The 19,142-nt window shown below is 34.2% G+C and overlaps 3 protein-coding genes across 10 annotated transcripts; 2 read left to right on the forward strand and 1 right to left on the reverse strand.

Moving 5' to 3' along the window:
* Positions 1-826: 826 nt before the first annotated feature.
* LOC122567068 (ATP-binding cassette sub-family G member 4-like) lies at positions 827-9,673 on the reverse strand. 2 transcript variants are annotated; one of them, XM_043725162.1, is made up of 12 exons: positions 8,760-9,673; positions 6,342-6,508; positions 4,479-4,702; positions 3,917-4,034; positions 3,634-3,823; positions 3,328-3,535; positions 3,048-3,224; positions 2,610-2,971; positions 2,364-2,532; positions 2,193-2,293; positions 1,950-2,105; positions 827-1,852 (listed from the first exon to the last, which is right to left on the reverse strand). In XM_043725162.1, the coding sequence occupies exons 1-12, from the start codon at positions 8,760-8,762 to the stop codon at positions 1,508-1,510; spliced, it is 2,220 nt and encodes a 739-aa protein (XP_043581097.1). In that variant the 5' UTR covers positions 8,763-9,673; the 3' UTR covers positions 827-1,507. The 2 variants fall into 2 exon arrangements, with proteins under 2 accessions (XP_043581097.1, XP_043581098.1); XM_043725163.1 differs by lacking the exon at positions 8,760-9,673 and adding an exon at positions 5,280-5,367 and having other exon boundaries at positions 6,342-6,478.
* Positions 9,674-13,407: 3,734 nt separating this feature from the next.
* Positions 13,408-17,515, forward strand: LOC122567069 (TBC1 domain family member 15-like). Of its 7 annotated transcripts, XM_043725164.1 has the most exons (10): positions 13,408-13,563; positions 13,689-13,949; positions 14,357-14,449; positions 14,521-15,022; positions 15,115-15,291; positions 15,360-15,454; positions 15,625-15,823; positions 15,900-16,117; positions 16,198-16,512; positions 16,566-17,515. In XM_043725164.1, the coding sequence occupies exons 2-10, from the start codon at positions 13,863-13,865 to the stop codon at positions 16,881-16,883; spliced, it is 2,004 nt and encodes a 667-aa protein (XP_043581099.1). In that variant the 5' UTR covers positions 13,408-13,563; positions 13,689-13,862; the 3' UTR covers positions 16,884-17,515. The 7 variants fall into 7 exon arrangements, with proteins under 7 accessions (XP_043581099.1, XP_043581100.1, XP_043581103.1 ...); XM_043725165.1 differs by lacking the exon at positions 13,408-13,563 and having other exon boundaries at positions 13,570-13,949; positions 16,578-17,515; XM_043725168.1 differs by lacking the exon at positions 13,408-13,563 and having other exon boundaries at positions 13,927-13,949; positions 14,540-15,022.
* A 146-nt stretch (positions 17,516-17,661) lies between these two features.
* On the forward strand, positions 17,662-18,869 carry LOC122567070 (gem-associated protein 8-like). The gene is made up of 2 exons (XM_043725172.1): positions 17,662-18,198; positions 18,304-18,869. The coding sequence occupies exons 1-2, from the start codon at positions 17,975-17,977 to the stop codon at positions 18,794-18,796; spliced, it is 717 nt and encodes a 238-aa protein (XP_043581107.1). The 5' UTR covers positions 17,662-17,974; the 3' UTR covers positions 18,797-18,869.
* The last annotated feature ends 273 nt before the right edge of the window (positions 18,870-19,142 follow it).

Here is a 19,142-nt window from a genome sequence, read left to right on the forward strand (position 1 = left end):
AGTCCTTGAGTAAATGAACCCGTAGCGATAAGAACAATGCATAGGCCGTGAAAAAAATTCTTGTAAAAGTTCCAAAAACCGAAATAATCCTGTTAAAGTCATACCCACATGCCTAATTTGTTTTTTTTCATTTTTATTTCTAATTTTTTCTTTTCTTTCTTTTTTTTTTAATAATATACTTCCTTCACCTCGTTAATTAAACGACTATATCGTAATAAATATAACAATGTTCAGCATTCCAGACTTAGAAGCAAACGCACAGGCAGCTAGTGATTGGTCAGGTGTGAGCTTTTTACAGTATATGTTTTATCATTTTTTCTTTATCACTTAAACGTTATAATTATTGAATTATCTATAAATGGAATGACAATATGGATAAGGATTGCTCGTGATCTCGTAAGAAATCATTTAGTACAAATATGTGTTTATAGGTATCTCGCCGATATACCTAAGTATCGGACATATATATGTAAATTAATTTTTGGTACTTCAATGTTTTCGGCTAAAACTTCTTTTTGTCCGTTAGGTTTAAACGATTAGTGGTCGTTTATCATCAATGGTATATCTTCGAGATACCTCCCGCATAGACTAATCGTAAGTGAATGTAGTGACATAAATATCTATAAGAACAATAAAGAATCCGTTCTAATTTTCGTGATTTGTAAATTCAATTGCTTATCTATCAAAAAAAGTCTATGCTGTCGCGTGGTGCACACGCGCTCGTTGGAGGGACCATGAGTCTTGAATGGGCCTAAGGCTCCTGGCGAGTTTGTAATAATTGGCTATAAATGTTTGCACTTCGATTGAGAATGTATAGTACCAACAGTGATCTCTTTTCGGTCTATTATCGATGATTTACAATTTCAATGTAATTCTGGCGCACTCTATTGTGTTAAAAATGCCTAAACTGTGTTCTTTTATGCGTACCATTCGTTTGTGTCTACTATTGTTAGTCATCTCATTTGATCGTATGAAACAACATACGTATCTCTTTGAGTTTGCGTGAAATATGAATGTTTTCTTCAACATTTACAATTTGTATTTACATGGCAGAAATTACATTAATTGCAATTGATATTGGAAATGCGTTATTGAGAATGAAGGCTTCCTTTTAAACTTCGTTTCTTTCAAAAAAAAAACTCGAGGTAATGAAGCACTGTACACCCTTCATAATAGAACGTTTTAAAGGCGATTTTCTCATTTGCAACATGAGCGTGTAAATGAGATGATGAATTCCAGTAAGTAGAAAGTAGAAAATCTTAATAGTTGACGACAAATGAAAAAGAAAACATTTCATCGCGCCATTTTCAGGCATGTATGTTATGTTATTTTGATACATAAATGTCCGGGTATTTCTATTTTCAGAGAAAGAATCGAAATTTAGAATCGTAACCGCGAATTTCCGAAGAAGACTTGTCAGCTCTCACGTTCGGGCTAAATTGAGGTAAAACGAATATTCCTAACACGATGACGACCAAGTGATCATCGATTATATTCACTGTGTGTTTTAACGAAGAGATCGTAATTTCAGTCTCAGTACAAAGTAGGCGATCACTCTCAAGGTAAGCAAAAAACCTGCCAACGCAACGGCGTCTAGCCAGAAGACAGCGTTTTGCATCGACATTTCTTCCAGGAACTTCGTCGGGCTCTTGAAGTGGCAGTAAGCGTCAGAACACTTGAGCTTAGCACGATTATAACCATATACAGAAATCATGGCACCTTCAAAGCTGTACCTGACATAACTCACATATGAAAGAAACTTGAGATATTTTGGAATGGCATCAAAATTGACGAAGAAACCGGAGAACAGAATGATGGGCACTGACGATACAGGGCCAATAAATACTCCGCTCTGCAAGAAGGATAAAATTTGTCGTTTCATTAAGGCCCGAGAGATGACACTAAATAACACAAAAGCAAATTTTACAGATTAGAATATAAAACAGTACCTCTACACTCATCGCTGCACCTATTACTAAACCGATGGATTGCGAAACTAACGCTGTTAATATACATATAGTTAAATACATCATGAATCTATTTGTTTCCAATGGTTGCGACGTCATGAAGTATACGATAATGACGTATGCTATAGAATACACTATCTACAATAAAAATAACAAACACGTTAATTGAAATGAGTGTTCATTGAAAACATAGATGTTGAAATAAAAAGTGTAATATGTACTTACTTGAAAGGGTACATCGGCTAAAGTTCTCGCAAGATAATAAGCTTTCACAGAATACCAGTAATTTAAATGTTCTCTCACGAATACAGCCATTTCTGTCGGAACTATATCAAAAAACGTTGTTAATACATATAGAAAGACAAGGCTTAAGTATTTATCGTGTAGTTCACTTACACGTAAGAATCGTAGGCATCATAGCAGTGAACATGAGAAACATCACCGTAAAGAAGACGCAACCGGCATTGCTCATTACCTTTGAGGCCTCATTGCCGATGTCGTAATAAATTGCACCAATGAGGAATCCAACGATTATATGGGAAATCAGCCTTACTCTCGTTAATGTCTACGATAAAAATGATAAAATATCGTTAAGCAAACGAAATATTACTATTGAACAAGGCTGTGTGCAAGTATACTAACCATGTCTCTTATTTGCGATAAGAATATTCTTTTAAGAAGGATCCAAAATTGGGTACAACTATTCGTTGGAAAGCCAACTTTTTGTTCTATACTCTCCGCACTGTCCAACAAAGAAGTCGTACAAGAGATTGGTATGTTGATTACCGTCCCGCCATTCGGTTGCTTTGTCACACCGTTTGGTATTAAAGCAGATTCAGATTTTGTTTCTTGCTGCGGCGATTCTTTTGCGATGTCATTCGATACAGTTTGCACTGCATTTATCGTAGCCTGATGTTGCTGATAATTAGCACATCTACCGTTATTTACTGCCATGACTAATTTATGCACGCATTCTCCGTGTTCTCCACATGCCACTTCCATAACTAAACGAAATTGTTTTTCCTCTTTTTAATGAAATTTGAATGTTATTCAAGTCTTTAACTTAATAATTGCACCTACCGTAATCCGCTGGATTATGATAACTAGGACATTCCAAGCCCATTGACGATAAAAAAGGTACCAGGCCACCAACGTTTCCTTGATATATACACTGACCTTCGGCCAAAAGGTACAAATGATCGAACATTTCAAACAGTCGAGCGCTTGGTTGATGTATCGTACATATAATAGTCCTTCCTAAGATATCCCAGAAATAAAAACATTTATCAAAGAGTAGACAGCATTACTAACTATGAGATAGTGATGATTTCATATTTAAGAAATTCGTTGCCACAATTACCTCCTCTGCTTAACGATTTGAGCAAACTTAAACATTGATAACAAGTCGAACTGTCCAAGCCAGAAGTTGGTTCATCAAAAAACATCACCGGAGGGTTGTTAACAAGTTCCAATGCAATTGATAGCCTTTTTCTCTGCCCTCCACTAAGACAGTGGGTTTGTGTATTGCTCGCGTCGCTTAGGCCGAGCGTTTCGATGATTTCTTCGATCTGCGTTAAATGTTATTTTGTTCAAATTATTATTTTAAGTGATTCGGCTACTGTTTCTGCGTTTTATTTGTTTCCAGAGTTTCGTTTTTTTAACGTACCACCACTCTCTTTTCCCTCGCGCTGATGTCTTTTCCTAATTTTAAATTAGCCGAAACAGTCATTGTCTCATAGACCGTTAAATGAGGTAAAAGACGATCGTCTTGCATTATGTAACAGGACATCTTTCGAAATCTCCTCAGATTCCTGTCCTTTCCGTTTATCAAAACAGAACCACTCAAGTGAGATGTTCTGAAAATATAGAATACCGTGATGTTTTTTTTTATTCAACTTGTATTTTTTTGTCTCTTAACATCATATAAATTGTTTAGAAACGTAACTCACTTGTAACCTGCCAAAACGTTCATCAGTGTACTTTTCCCAGCACCTGAAGGACCCATGATAGCGGTCAGTTCTCCCGATTGGAATTTACCGTTTACGCATTTTAAAATTGTTTTGTACCCTGCAACGTAAAACACCATAAGATTCATCATCTTTTCTTGTTTCTTTATTTTTTCATATTTTCCTATCTCTCCTTCTTTGTACGATATTTTAACGATTTATTTCATATTTCGCATTGACAAAACGGAGTTAAAATCTTGTCAAATTTACTTGTTCGTGAAGGTAATATACAGAAATTTCATTAAAGCGCATATTTCGCGAGTGCCTAGATTCTCTAGCTGTGGCCTCTTCACAACCTAGTCCAGCTGCATATCTAAGGTACGTTTGGGCCGAAACAGGAGATGATACAACCTATACATTCCTATTGATTATTTCAGCTAGGTTGTTGTTGAACATATTTTTGAAGAAAGTGTCTACCGAATGTGCTTCTATGCACAAATATTTATACATATCGTTCTCGTTCGTTATGTTTTTTACGTAATGTGTTGTTCTTTCGAAGACCAACCTCTCTTTCTGCCTTCGGATACGCTGTACGCTAAGTTCTTGAACTCAACGTCAACCGGTGGCCTCTTCGGTAAATGCGTCAATGTTACTGCCGGCCTTTTGCCATCTTGTCCTGGACTATGGTTTGGTACTTTTCTCGCGAACATACTACTGCTACACATTGCAACTGCGGTACCATTAGACGCACTACCATTGCAATTGCAATGGAGATTATTTTGCGAGCCACTGGAATACAAACAAGAAAATGTTGCAGCATTCAGAAAGGACTCTTTTACCCGCATTTCAAATATTTCGAACATTTCGGACACTTCAGATAATTCAGCTCAATTGAAATAGCTTGTGGAATAGATATTTTAATTCAACAAATTAAATAACTGTTGGTTTTCGTTTTCACGAAAGCGATATTTAAGTGAAACTGCCACAAGAAACAGTTCACTCTAGTCCTACTTTAATAATTGTTAGATCTTTAGCTTTCTTCTTTTTTACATTTTTTGTCTCGCTTTAAATATTAGCCCGGTTACGGTAAAGTTAGAACATAACTAAGTCTTTTATCCTATGCCTGCGAGCGTGGCTTGCAGTGGTGTAAAATGAATTTTAGAAGCTATGCGATGTTAAGCATACGATGTTCGTCGCATCTGTAATTTAATCGCTCATTTCATTCTAGTTTTAAGGTTTCAACAAAAATAAGGATTAATCGATATCGCGATCGTATGTACTGTTACCAAAGGGATAATCAGTTAAATTTTTGTAAACAAATTCGAACGATTTTGTGTACTTATGAATATACATTAAATATAATTACCAAAAATCTGACTTCGTTGATTTTTGCTTATATTTTTATTTTCGCATCATTTAATTCGAATGTAATGTGTATTTTTGCGAAGGACCACCTGAAAAAGTCAAACGTACCAATACTTTTCCCATACAATTTAACAATAAGTATCCAACCTTAGTTTAAAAACTTTGCGCAGTTTTACTTTGTGAACGACAAATTATATTGATGCTTTGTGAAAGCCTTAAAGCGATCAATGGGAAGACCTTGAGATCCGTTTTAGTCGTATTTGGGATATATTAGTTCGCGTGTTCGATGTTCACTCGATGACCGCGGTGGTCTTTGTTATACATTCTCAATCTAATATATCCAATAAAATTCTGCTTGGTGTATATGAATAGAAAAGAAACAGATAAACTGAAACTAAACTAAAATCTACGATTCCCTATTATTAGGTACCTATTTAAAAATGGTTATTCAAGCACATAATTAATCACCGAAGTTTGATCTAAGAATATCTCGATCTAAAAATGAACAAAAGTTGATTGTACTACATATGTATGTAAAATTTCAACATCAATTTGTAGCATTGAATCCTTAATGAAAGTGCAGACGATTATGCGTATACGTTATACATTGATCTTCTGCTAAGGTTTAGTAAAATAAATACCTTTCAAACGTAATATTAAAAAGACGTTCATCGAATAGAGAGTAACCTTTGTAATTACGCTATCCAATCTTTTTTGTAGAAAGATTTGCACACGATGTAGTTTATTACGCAACTATCAGTATCGACTACATTATCTCTTATTTACATTAGTTATAAAGAATGTATCGATGCGAGACTATCAGAAAGCTTAATCGCCAAAAGACATGCTCGTTCTTATATTTTCGTTTTTTAAGGGAAGCCCGTACGAACGATTGACAGAATTTAAAGTAGACTTGCTTTTCCACCTCCTACATATAAACTTTTTGTTAGATACATCGAAGTCGAAGTCATTTGAAATCCGAATGAAACTTTCTAAGAATTTATGCTTAAAAAATTGTTCAAGTGCTATTTTTTGCGTAATGATTAGCGATTATGTAGCATACCTGAGAACAGCATTGTTCAGACTTTCCAAATGCAGTGAAGGTGGAGGCGATTTAATGGTCACCTGATGACTTCCACCTGGAATGAACTGTACCTGTTCATCCCCACTGTATCTAGATCCTCCACCAGCCAGAGCGAGATTCTTTAAATCTGCCATCATCTGTTGATGCTAGAACCATAAATTTGCCAATTACATCTCATCCCGTTGTAAAAGTTACAGCGATTATAATTTGTTTGAAAATTGTTTCTAGCGTCGATCTACTGGTGGATATTGATTGAATTGCTAAATAAATAAAAGAATGAATAGTTTTAAATAACCTGGCAGCAGTTCCTTTTATGTAAAATATCTTGTATTATTTAACATTATTTTATAATAAATAATGAATAAATTGCAAATAAATGACACTTATTGTCAAACGAACGTAAAAGGATATGGCAAGAATTTCTGTGCAACGCTTTAAAAGTATTCTCAGGATAACATCCATGAATCACACGCATTTGGAATGGTCGAAACGAGTTTGAGAACAAAGAACTTTTTCCTTCTTGCCTATAGAGCAACATTTTTTTTCTTTTTAGGACTTATTGTCGCATTACTAGACGATAAATCCTAACATTATCTGTCGCATGGACAGAAATGAATAAATCTTGTTCTAATCGATGAACAAGGGAAGAGATATTAAATTCAAACAAAGAAATAATAAATTCTCCCTTTCAAGTTCATTTTAACTGTAATTTCTTGCCTTTTAAAGGAGAGGACATTCATTCTTCTCTTACGCCCGATAATGACAGAAAAAACGAAATTCGAACACACGTGTTACTTTCGAAAGATATGATAACGCACCTTTAATTATCGGACAATATTACAACTGAATTGAATTTTATTGATTAGCGATGCGATAATCGAGTAATTTCTTGTCAACTAGATCGATAGAATGAATTTACAATTAGATATGTATTAGATGCGATAAATGAAATAGCCTGAAATGAAATAACACATGCTAAATATTCCGATAGATTTCAAGACATGTGGTTCAGAACATACAAATATATGTTAGGATGAATTCAATTTCGATGAGAATGTACGCTTGTTGCTACAGGTGGTCAAATCTTAATCGCTAATCGATCGATCGATCGACATAATCCGTAAATCGATAAATTTTTAATTGAACGTCGCTTATAATTGTTTTTACAAGATACCTACTTACGTATCTATAGATTTAACAAGTAAATGAACAATCTTCGCGTTAAAACAAGTTATCGTTGGTAACGATCGATCGAACCACAATCGTTACAAATACTCGGTTAGATGGTCAAGAATCATATTTTTGTCATTCGGCCAACAAACTCGTAGACGGATTATGATACTAAACTTTTCTGCATAAATCGGTCGCGATCGTACAGGGTCAATGCCCATTGCATCTCTCGAGCATCGCGTTATTCTCGACAGATCTTTAAACGAACCTGATAGAAGGGCGGCTATACTTCAATTCCAGCAAATGTCTTGATGAACACACGTGATGCGTAGAATCATTGCGATGAAGCATGCTTGTTACAACATTGATTCAACGCATGCAACGATCTGTTTATCACGTACATATTATCAACATACATTTTACATCAAATTTATTTTGTTGAAATTTCGTGAACAATTTCAACTCCACGTGGCCCAGCGAATCTACCTACATAGTTGCTTCTAAGAGGAATAAGATTGAGACGAACAACATTAAGAATTTAACCTTCTACATCGAAAACAGGCCGCAGTGGTCTGCCAAGATCGAAACGAATGCCATCATTACCTTTCTTTGTTAACTCGTCTTTGTTAACTTGCTGTGATTGATAATCCATTCTCATTGTCGCATTCTACGATGCGACAACCGATTTACACGCAAGTGTGTGTAAAAAAGGTGAACTTCCTTTTTTTAATCTTTCTAATAATATGTATAATCCCATTCTATCACTGATATATATTAACTATAAGATTGCAATATAAACATTGCAAGTGTTGCACTAAACATATCGGACATGTGTTTTAATGGCAGTCGCAAATGGGAGAAATATTGAAAAAGGCTGCGAAATTAAATGGGTCATCAGAGGTAATATGCGAAGAAAATGATCCGAAACCACACAAGCTTTGTATTGTACTTGTAAAGTTATGAATTTTTTAACACTGGAACTGGCCTTGATTTTATTTTGCTACCTTTCATAACTCTGCACTTTCGATTACGATAAAATAGTGAATGAATAATAAGAAAAAGAGAAAAGAAGAAAATGAGAATTTACGAGTTGTGAGACTGGTAGACAAAAGGGGATGGGTTAAACCTTCAAGTAGGATACGAGGACCGCGCGTACAGTGTACGAGTTAAAAATTTGTGAAATTGTCTGAACAAGCGTTATGATCATTATAAATAGAGTGAACTCACCATCGGTCGAATTTAAATTTAGGTATCCTAACAGCGTCCGAAATCATACCCCGATGATGACGCTGTGCATTCTCTGCCTCTCCGCCCTTTCTTTGATCGCTGCACTATACACAACGGTCGTGTTTCACAAGAAAATAGTGATCACACGGCAATCACAGTAGAACGTGGAGCAGCCCGGTCTGTACATAGGCTAGCTAGGCCGTAGTGAATCGCTACGATGCGTCTTTGATCCTTGTCTTGGCTTTTCCAATGATCGATGAGAAGATTTTCAAATTGCAAGGCCGCATTCGTTTTCGAGGAAAGAATAGTATTCGGTAGGATCGCAATTGTCTCCGTTGTGCGTACACGCATAAGCGAAAATCGAATCGCGAACCAACTAAACGATCCGCAGTACTGTATCCACTGACAGCAGAGAGAAACGATCGCAACAGTGTCCAGAATCAGCTGTCGTACTATACACCACCGTTCGCCTCTACCAACCAAATGAACTGAGCTGTCCGACTCGAAACCAGGGACGACTACCGTCGTTGGAGCCCTCTCCCACTTGCATGTTTCTCTTCCGTCTCTCGATTTCGAGGTCTTGCGAGGTTCTAACCACGCGATCAGATTTGTAAGCGTTCTGCGCTTTGCGTTATCCTTTCATTACCAATGACTCAGGATATTTTCTTCTATTCGCAATTACCTCCGACAACAGTAAAATGCCATATGGAAGCACATTCATTTCCCTCCAACCTATTTCCACTATTTTCTCTGATAGCTACAATTCTTCGATCTATCGCAACTTCATACGAAAACCGAAAATACCGCGAATACATAGGATTAACGACATAGAACCAGATGTAGGACATTTACTTCTTAATTAACTGACTCTGGCTGTGTCATCAAGTTGAAAAATTACACTTTAGTCTCTAACTTGAGTTCTTTGAGTTTTTTTAGGAGAAGGAAAATGACTAATGACTATGGAATATTTTGAATGCTATTTTTCGAAGGCGGATATAATGATATAATGCTCGATATAATGATAGGAATAAATGAAACGGTAGAATATCTGTTTGTAATTTACGTGCATGATACGCAGCACAGTTTGAAGGCCAAGCATTAACTTTTCTTATCGAAGAGTCATGTTTGTGAATTACTCGAGGAATGATAGACAGGGTTTTGGTGCGCGCGTTTGGAAATTCTATGTCAGTTTCAAAAGTCTGGCCGTATAGGTAGGGCTTGCGAACAAGGTAGCACGTTCCTGTATTTCCTCGCGCATGCACAACAATGTACCATATTGTCATAGGGTTGAAATTTCCGTGGACGGTTCTGCAAATTTCGACCATGTCGAAATCTATATTTCGTGGCGTGCAAAAGAGAAAGGGCTACATAGAGAAAGAGAAAGGAGCGAATTATATTAGAAGAATTGAGACGCGATGTTTCAAGAGGGAGCAAGAAAGAAACAAGCAATGGAGAAGGGAGAAAGCGTTACCACATGCTGTGGGTCGATACTCTAGCACTAGCTTCACGCTCGGTACAGGTGTACCCGTAACTCGGTACATCTGTACCGAAGAAACGCAGTTCACTCATCGTCAGTGCAAAGAGAGAGTGAGAGAGAATGAGAGAGAGAGAGAAAGACTAATGTATCCGTACCCAGACGATCGTAGACAAGGGCTACTGCACTTATGAATGAAAATCGAAGTTTAGGTTCGGTTCTGACGCAAACACATACATGCTTATCTACTGTCTCTCTGCATTTTCGCATGCATTTCAGCCGCTTTTAGATACCGTACTGCTATCGGACGGTATAAATCACAATCTCCTATGCGCGATTCTTCCATATCTTCAACGGATTTTTCTACGAGATGAATAACGCTTTTTCTACTTCTTACACAGATGAAACATCAAACGTTTCGATGTTTTTCGTTACATCTGGAAGAAACGTAATATTATATTTAAGATTTTTCCTTTTCTCACAAGTCAAAGAAATTTTACTACACGATGCTTTGTTTTCGCTCATCGTTTGTCATCATCATGGTGTCATCGTTTGTGGAGAACGCAGCCAGTTTTCTTCCACTTTACTTCCTGCAAGCAAACGGACTTTTTCTATAGATTGCTATCATTTTTACCAAAATTGTAGACACTAACTTTCGATTTTCAAACTATAGAAAATTAATCTAGAGAATTTGAAATCCCGCGCTAACTGTATTCTGCTAACAACAGAATATTTACTAAACAGCCACTCGGTAAACGTAGTCTCTTGCATTACATGTCAATAGAATTCTAACGATAGATTGTCTCATTTAAACTGTTTAAAGAAGCCAACTAATGACTCACGTTCAGGAAAGTACGAATGACAATACAAATTTATAAAGTAAAATGGTATGTTTTGATTTTTGAATGAAGAAATTCAGTACACGCGAGTTCCTTTTGTTGGCAAATAAGCGAGTAATTGTCATAGCTACCACTAAGTTTTTTGTTTTTTAGAAAAAATATATAGAAATATGTATTTACACTGGTAAATCTATCTTATATCGTTTATTATCGAATAAAATGAAATAATGGACTTCGAAAAAGAAGTTATTTCAGTGTTCTATTATTATTATTATTTCTATCGTTTTTGATAATACGGTCGAAGTTCGCATCCTTTCTCTGCGTCATTTAGTCATTATTCCGCCTTACTAAAGCGGGAACTGCTGTTATGTGCGGTACATATGCACTAAACTAAACAACATATTTATGTTGATCCGATAAGTGTGTCATAAATTAAATTACTAAATATTCTATCTCATGCGTACAATGAACACGTGACTAATCGTGTGTCGACCTATTTTTCACTGATTCCGTTCGTATAAGCAAACGACTCGGTATAATCGTAGTATAAGGTATTCTTACGAGCCAATTTTTGGGTAATCGGCTTGTCTGTTTTGGTATTCTATTGTAAGAGAAGATACTGTTCAGAATTGTCACTAGAACGCCGAACATGCGTATACCAAATTGCACGATGCTAATATAACATAAAACAATAGTTTCGTATAAACTTTCAGAAATTTCATATGTTCGTGTTTTGCAAGTTGAATAAAAATAATAAGTTTTAAGATTGTACCTAAATTTTAAAAAGTTTAATTCGTTTCAATTTTGCTATAATTTTCGATAATTGTTTTAAAAATTCTTCATCAACAAATTAATCATGTACTATAATTTTCTTTGTAATTTTCAAAGAACTTGTTTCATCTTACTATGAATCATTCACACGTGTTTTATATCTATAAGTAAATATAAGTAAATATATGTACAATGTAGAACAATGTCTTGAAACTATGTACCAATCTTTTTACAGCGAAGATTTCTTCAGTTCTTGTTTCAAGTATTCTTCAGTTGTTTGATTCACAGTAAGAAAATTTACAGTAGGAATTCTAAGAAATACAAATACCTAAAGAAGAAAGTTTCTACTTGCATTCCACATCTTCAATTACGATCGTACAATTACATAGGTACTTGAGTACTATTTCGTTGTAACTGTGAGTCCATAGAATAATTCTCAATGTTTGAAGTTACGCAATTTATATCTAAGTATGAACTTAGATTATTATTACGTTAAATATATATCACGTTAATATATTTAATTATGTTTCATTCATGATCATGGCAAATCTTCGATTTTGGAGCGACAAATTATAAACGACAATTTATATTGTATTTTACCATGCATCTTTTTTATATATACACATATATGTATATATATTTTCATAATTAATTGGATTAAAATTACCTCTTGAGCATATATCGCATTCTAGTGAATGTTGCTTTGTTTTAATTACATAGTTGTATGTGTTTATATACTTATGTAGTTCTTGACATCACGGTGTTCAGTGCAACTGTACTTGATTTGACGTCTGAATCGCGGATAGCACATATCCCCTCTGACTAGATACGTTAGAACAAAGGAACTGAGAATCGACTTTGGCTTTAACGTGATTTCATTTCGACTTGTACATAGATAAGTAATGCTTATCTCTAAGTATTCTGATTTTAACATCTTTTGATACCACATTGAAGTTGTTAATTTGATCTTCTGATTATATGCTTAACTTCAGATAATGAGTAATATCACTTTAATCAATGAGTTGAATGGTAGTCAATTTTTCAGTGGTATTTCTTTCAAATAAAATGATACACGTGAACGAACTGTACAAATATGTATTAAAAGATAGCAATATTACAGATATTTTCAAGGGAATTTGAAATTATTATCAAGCATGAAATTCTTTTATCATGCACATGTTCTTATCTTATAATTGTAAAATAAAAATTACTGTTTTGTAAAAAGGACCAGTTAGGTATTATATTGCTACATTTTCAATATTCATTTTATAAATATAATATACTATTTTATTGTGAACTTTATGTTGTTGGAATATATACAAAGATATGTATTGCACTGAAATGAATGAATAGCTGTAATCATAAAGGTATAAAAATAGAGTTATATGTTAACGCATAAGACGGCGTAAGTGGATGCAATATAGGCATAGAAAGAGAATGCTGCACGGAGGCCTTTTCTGTCCTTGTCTGTCAATCAGGCATGATATTGATGCCGCTCGTTAATCTGTGTAACATTTGCATATTTGCTGTACGAATGTATATGCATTATTAGGACAAGGACACAAAGGGCCTCTATGCAGCGTTCTCTTTCTATTCCTGTATGTACCGCTTTCTCAGCTCGGTCACGCATTCTATCTTTATATGCATCTGTATGGGTTACAACAGTGGCAGTGGTAAAGAACTTTCGTGGTAGAGGTCGCGATTAAACACTTACTCATAGGTAAGTAGAATGTTGCGGTTGCGATCTTTTAACGTTTGTCATGCAAAGTTCATATCCATCAAGAATATTTTACAACGAGTTATTTAAACTATTACGAAATGTTTTACAATTTCTGGCCACCGAAGGTATATCCGAGCCAACGACGAAATATCTCGCTTGTTAATTGTGATCAAAATAACGCTAGAGAAAGACAGTTATTCTCGTAAGCAGTAGCTTATAGATACATACATGATTGCACGAGTGAACAAAGATAATAAAATAGAGGAAGAAAGAAAGTGAACTTGTGGACAGTAGAAGGAATGCGACGAAATCAGCCATTATTCGTTCAGGCTGCTGATTTATACAAAAATACATCTAAAATGTTTGAGCCGACAGAACAGGGAAAGGTAAGAAACACTTGTGAGTTCCTGCTGTCTCTATTCATAGTTTAATCGAAACACTCTGTCACTATCGTAAATGACGTAAACATTCAAGTCACATGCAATAGTTATGGTACGTCAACAAGAGTGAACAAAACTCTATGCAGAAGCATAATTCGTTAAATATGATTCGTTTCCATACCTAGGTCAATTATAGTTGGTTGTCATTATATATTTTCATAAAATTCGTATACTTTGTGTAACGATGACCTGTGAGTGAGGTTATGTTCTTGCTATCATACGCATCATATCATACGAGCATAGCACGTTATGCTCGTTTTATTGCATAGGTTTTACAGAATTATTTTCATTTAGTATTAAATAATTTGATATATTTTATATTTGTATGTATTGCATAATTAATTTTTAATTAGGATTTATGCATTCATACGGGAGTTGTACTACGAAGTGCAAACACAAGGGAAGATGAGGTTCACAGTCTAGGCACATTAAATATCGTTGAATATGTAAGTAGACTTGATTTAGACTATGATTTATTACTTTAAACAATATAGAATACTTTTCTGTAAAATTGCAGAGTTTTGGCAAATGTATAGAGTGGAAACCCATAGAAGACTCTGTAGTATCAGAGAATCAAGATCAAGACCCAGAATGGTCTTTGGTAGATACTCATATCAGACGTACGCGTACTTCATCGGAAGGACCAGATTCTTTTGGACGTACAAGGACTGTTAGAATTTTGTTCTCAGATTTAAACTCCTTTCGTGTAAATCATGGGGGGCAGCAGCTTATATTTATGCAAAAGGATGGTACTACCTACGTTGCCTTCTTCCAGCTATCTAATGCTGAAAGTTTTGTAAATTCTCTAAAAGGATTTATTAAATTTGTAAAATCTCGTACAAACAGAAATTTGTACATTGTAGTGGATGAGGTCCAATCAGTACTAAGTAAATCATTTGCTGAATTGGACTTATTTCAAGAGAACACTTCAGATTATGTTTGGAAATTTGTAAAAAATTTACATAACCGTCCATATGAAACAACATTGGAAGCATTTAGTAAACTGGCAGATATCTGCTGTAAGTACACAAATAAATTGTGGGATAAGAGAAACATTATTTCCGCAATTTCTACTATTTTTAAACAATTTTGTATAACTTTTAAATTACAGTATACAAAGACCCCGCTAAACGTCCAGTCGAAGAAGCAGTTGCAGATATATTAAATAATTCTTTTACAATTGATGTTCCTCCTCTACCAGTATCGGTAGGTTCTGGGGAGGAATATGAAATGATTGGGGAACATGAATTGGGTGTAGTATTACCCCCAAGACCACCTTGTCCAAGAGGTATGGAGGAAATAGTGTTGTATCAAATTATATCGTCAAAAGTATATAAATATACGTGATTATATTAGGTACTCCACTGTCACAAGAACAGTGGAACAAATATAAGGATCCGGAAGAAAGAATTTTAAATCCTCAAGAAGTGAAAGAAATTATTTTTCATGGGGTTTGTATATATGTAGTTTAAATATATATATTAATCGCTTTTCATAAATGGTTTTTATAAAAAAGAAGAAACATAAAGAAAGGAAGAAGTACAACATAGAATTTTATTTGGAACATCACTGATTATTTACACATGTGTATAAAAAACAAACAGATTATGAAATTTTATAGGGTATTGTACCATCATTACGTTTCGAAGTGTGGAAATTTTTATTAAATTATTATCCATGGAATTCTACGCATATTGAAAGATTAGAACTTAAAAAAAAGAAGACTGATGAATACTTTATGATGAAGTTACAATGGAAGTCGATGACGCCTGTACAAGAGAATAATTTCTCTGATTACCGAGATCGAAAGAGTTTGATAGGTAACGTCATAAAGTATTTAAATAGTAATTTACGAAAATATATAAGTTATAATATTTGAAAATATATAAATTTTAGAAAAGGATGTGAACAGAACAGATAGAACGCATCCGTACTACTCGGGTGATAATAATCCTCATTTAGCACAATTATATGATATTCTTATGACCTATGTAATGTACAATTTTGATTTGGGATACGTTCAAGGTATGAGTGATCTTCTGAGTCCTATTTTATGTTTAATGGAAAGTGAGGTTGATGCGTTTTGGTGCTTTGTTGGTTTTATGAACAAAGTGGTATGTTTATTATAATAAATTCTGAATTATAAACATTTATAGAAAATTTTAATCAATCATGATTATTATACACAAAACAGAGTACCAATTTTGAAATAGACCAAGCTGGGATGAAGGCCCAATTGTGCCAATTATATACTCTTCTGAGTACTACAGATCCACAATTAGCACATTACTTGAACAAGCACGATTCAGGAAATATGTTCTTTTGCTTTCGTTGGCTTTTGGTATTATTTAAAAGAGAATTCAACGCGGTTGATATAATGAGATTATGGGAAGTATTATGGACTGACTTACCGTGTAAGAATTTTCATCTCCTTTTATGTGCAGCTATTTTGGATACAGAAAGAAATGTGCTTATGGAAAATCGTTATGGACTTACAGAAATATTGAAGGTAAATTCTAAATTATGCAATTATGAGATATTTATTCCTTAATTAACACATAGTACACATTGCAGCACATAAACGATCTTTCACACCATATTGAATTGCCTTGGACATTATCTAAAGCAGAGGGTATCTATTGTCAATTAATGTCAGTTGCGGACCAGTTGCCTGATAATGTTCGCGTAATAATTGGACTTGAACCTATGAATAAAACGTCACCAATAAGTGAAATAGAAAATGGTGAAGCTTCTGGTCATAATCTCGTAATTGATGGAGCTGATAGTAATCCAAGGAGAGATAGCACAGAAAGCGGCAATATTAATTTTGAAGATAATGAAGTTTCGTTCGAACGCGGATTAAATTTATCGTACATGTGAGAACAGGATCGTTCGTTCATCATTATCTGAAGAATGTTGTGCATCAATGTGTTGTTCATTACACAGTCAATTTTGTATCATTTATTACTTTTAAGGAACAACATTTGTAGTCACACTTTTCAAGATGAACGTATATGCATTGTTTGTTAAAACGGTGCAGCGATGCCTTTTCGGCACCCAACGAACTTTATCTTGCGCAAATGATTTCGTATTTTCTTTATGAAACGAATCATTTCGACCGAAATGTGATATTACAATCCACATTTTGATCATTAAAGTTAGAATTCTGCACATGTCAAACAGGACCTCGAATTTACAAAGTTTTACTGAAAATAATTGTTAGTAGTGTTGAGTTTTGAGATATTTATAAAATTCACTGTGAGTACGTAAATATTAATTATCTATTAAGTAGGAGATAGTTTCGTACAACCACATATTCTGTATCTTACTGATGCTTTTGATGCATATGAATTTGGAACAGAGAACAGAAAGGATTTACAATGTATTTTGACTTTAATCAGTGTTAGTGCTTGTATCATCTTCATTTAAGTTTAAACGTCTTTCTTAAACCTGTATAAAGGCTTACAACTGTACTGTACATTTCTAATAAAAGTCACCTGTTTCATCTTCGATATTCATAATTTCCTTTATTCATAGTTTTAGAAATATGAAATCAACTTTTGAAATCTAGAATGGATTGCAAATATGTTTACAATTCTTATAAGAATTATCACCTAGTTGAAAATATTAAATTTGAAAAAATTAAAAACGCATTACTATCAATTGAGATTGTATATCTATAAAGTAATATAATACTTGTCAATAATTCACTCATTGACGCTCATTATTGTAATATACATGTATTAGCTTATATTAAATACTTGGAGAATGAAACACTTATATATTATTTGCCAATTATGATGCTCGTATTATAAAGTAATATAAAATAAATGGAAGATCTAATTATGTGTTTACGAGGTTGATGTCTTGTCAGTCATAGCCATAATTTCCGTAGTTTTATATAAGTGCGATGATAATGGTACTTTTACAAACATAATTTCTTTTTTCATTAAACGAAACGGTTATAAGATATGGAATTTGTTGGTATAAAACGTAGAAGAAGTCGAAAAAAAATGAGAAATTTGAAAAAGCAACGTAGTCAACAAATAAAGTTTGAGGTTAAGTTTGCGAAACGTCGAGGATTGATTTCGGATCGTAATAATATTTTCGTTGCTAAAGAAAAATTAATTGTCAATACGATGCAAGCTAATTCTTTTTGGGAAAATTACTCAGCTGCTCAAGAATGGCAAAAAAGGTTGGTCGATCTATTTATACTAACTATACAAGTTTACAAAGTTTATCAAAATTTTATCGAATTTATTCAAGAATAAAAATACTCGATATATGATATTAATTTTAGGCATAACATAACTTGGTGGAGAACACGGTGTATTGCGCTGGAATATGAGAACCAAATATTAAGAGATAAATTAAAATCTTTGGTATGCCAAAGCAGTCAACAGCATACATCACACAAACGGAAAAAGAGTGGATATAAGTATCAGAATGGAGAGGAAAAATGTGAAGAAATCAGATCTAACGAAGAAGCAGAAAATTTGGAATTTCATATAGATGAAGAAATGATGAGTTTTTTAGAGCAAAGTATGAGACATAAATTTGAATTGAAAAAATTAAGAGAATCTGAAACATGTATTAAAAAAAGAAAAGAAGAAGAAGAGACTATCCAAGGAGGAGCCACATGGATGCATGCAAGAAATAGTAACGCAAAATTATTATATGGTGAAGCTAGCCCTACGATATTAGCAATGGAAACTGCTCTTCAAACTACGGTTGATAGACACAGAGACAAAGCAAAACCTCAGTATTGGCCAATTATTCCTTTAAAACCATAAACACTAGGGTCAGCTACACATGTTAAAATATATGTTATGTAAAGAATTAAATACAATGAAAATTTTTCTATTATTCCTGTTTTCTAATGTATCAGTTATCCAAGGATGTATTTTCCTTTGTACACCATATCAACGGGAGATGACGCTGTCTACCCTTTCTTGGTCAAAGCGTGTATGACAGTCTGGCCTATCTACTTATCAGCTTACTTACCTCTTTTACGCACGTACATGTGCGGACGTTCCGACACGCGTATTCGATCATCGGACCAGATGATGTTTTTTGTATTTAAAAATATCAGTTGTGTTTTATTTTAATGTTTTATTTTTTTAAAGCAGTACAAATTAT

The sequence above is a fragment of the Bombus pyrosoma genome, linkage group LG4 (genome assembly GCF_014825855.1).
Source record: "Bombus pyrosoma isolate SC7728 linkage group LG4, ASM1482585v1, whole genome shotgun sequence".
Taxonomy (NCBI): domain Eukaryota; kingdom Metazoa; phylum Arthropoda; class Insecta; order Hymenoptera; family Apidae; genus Bombus; species Bombus pyrosoma.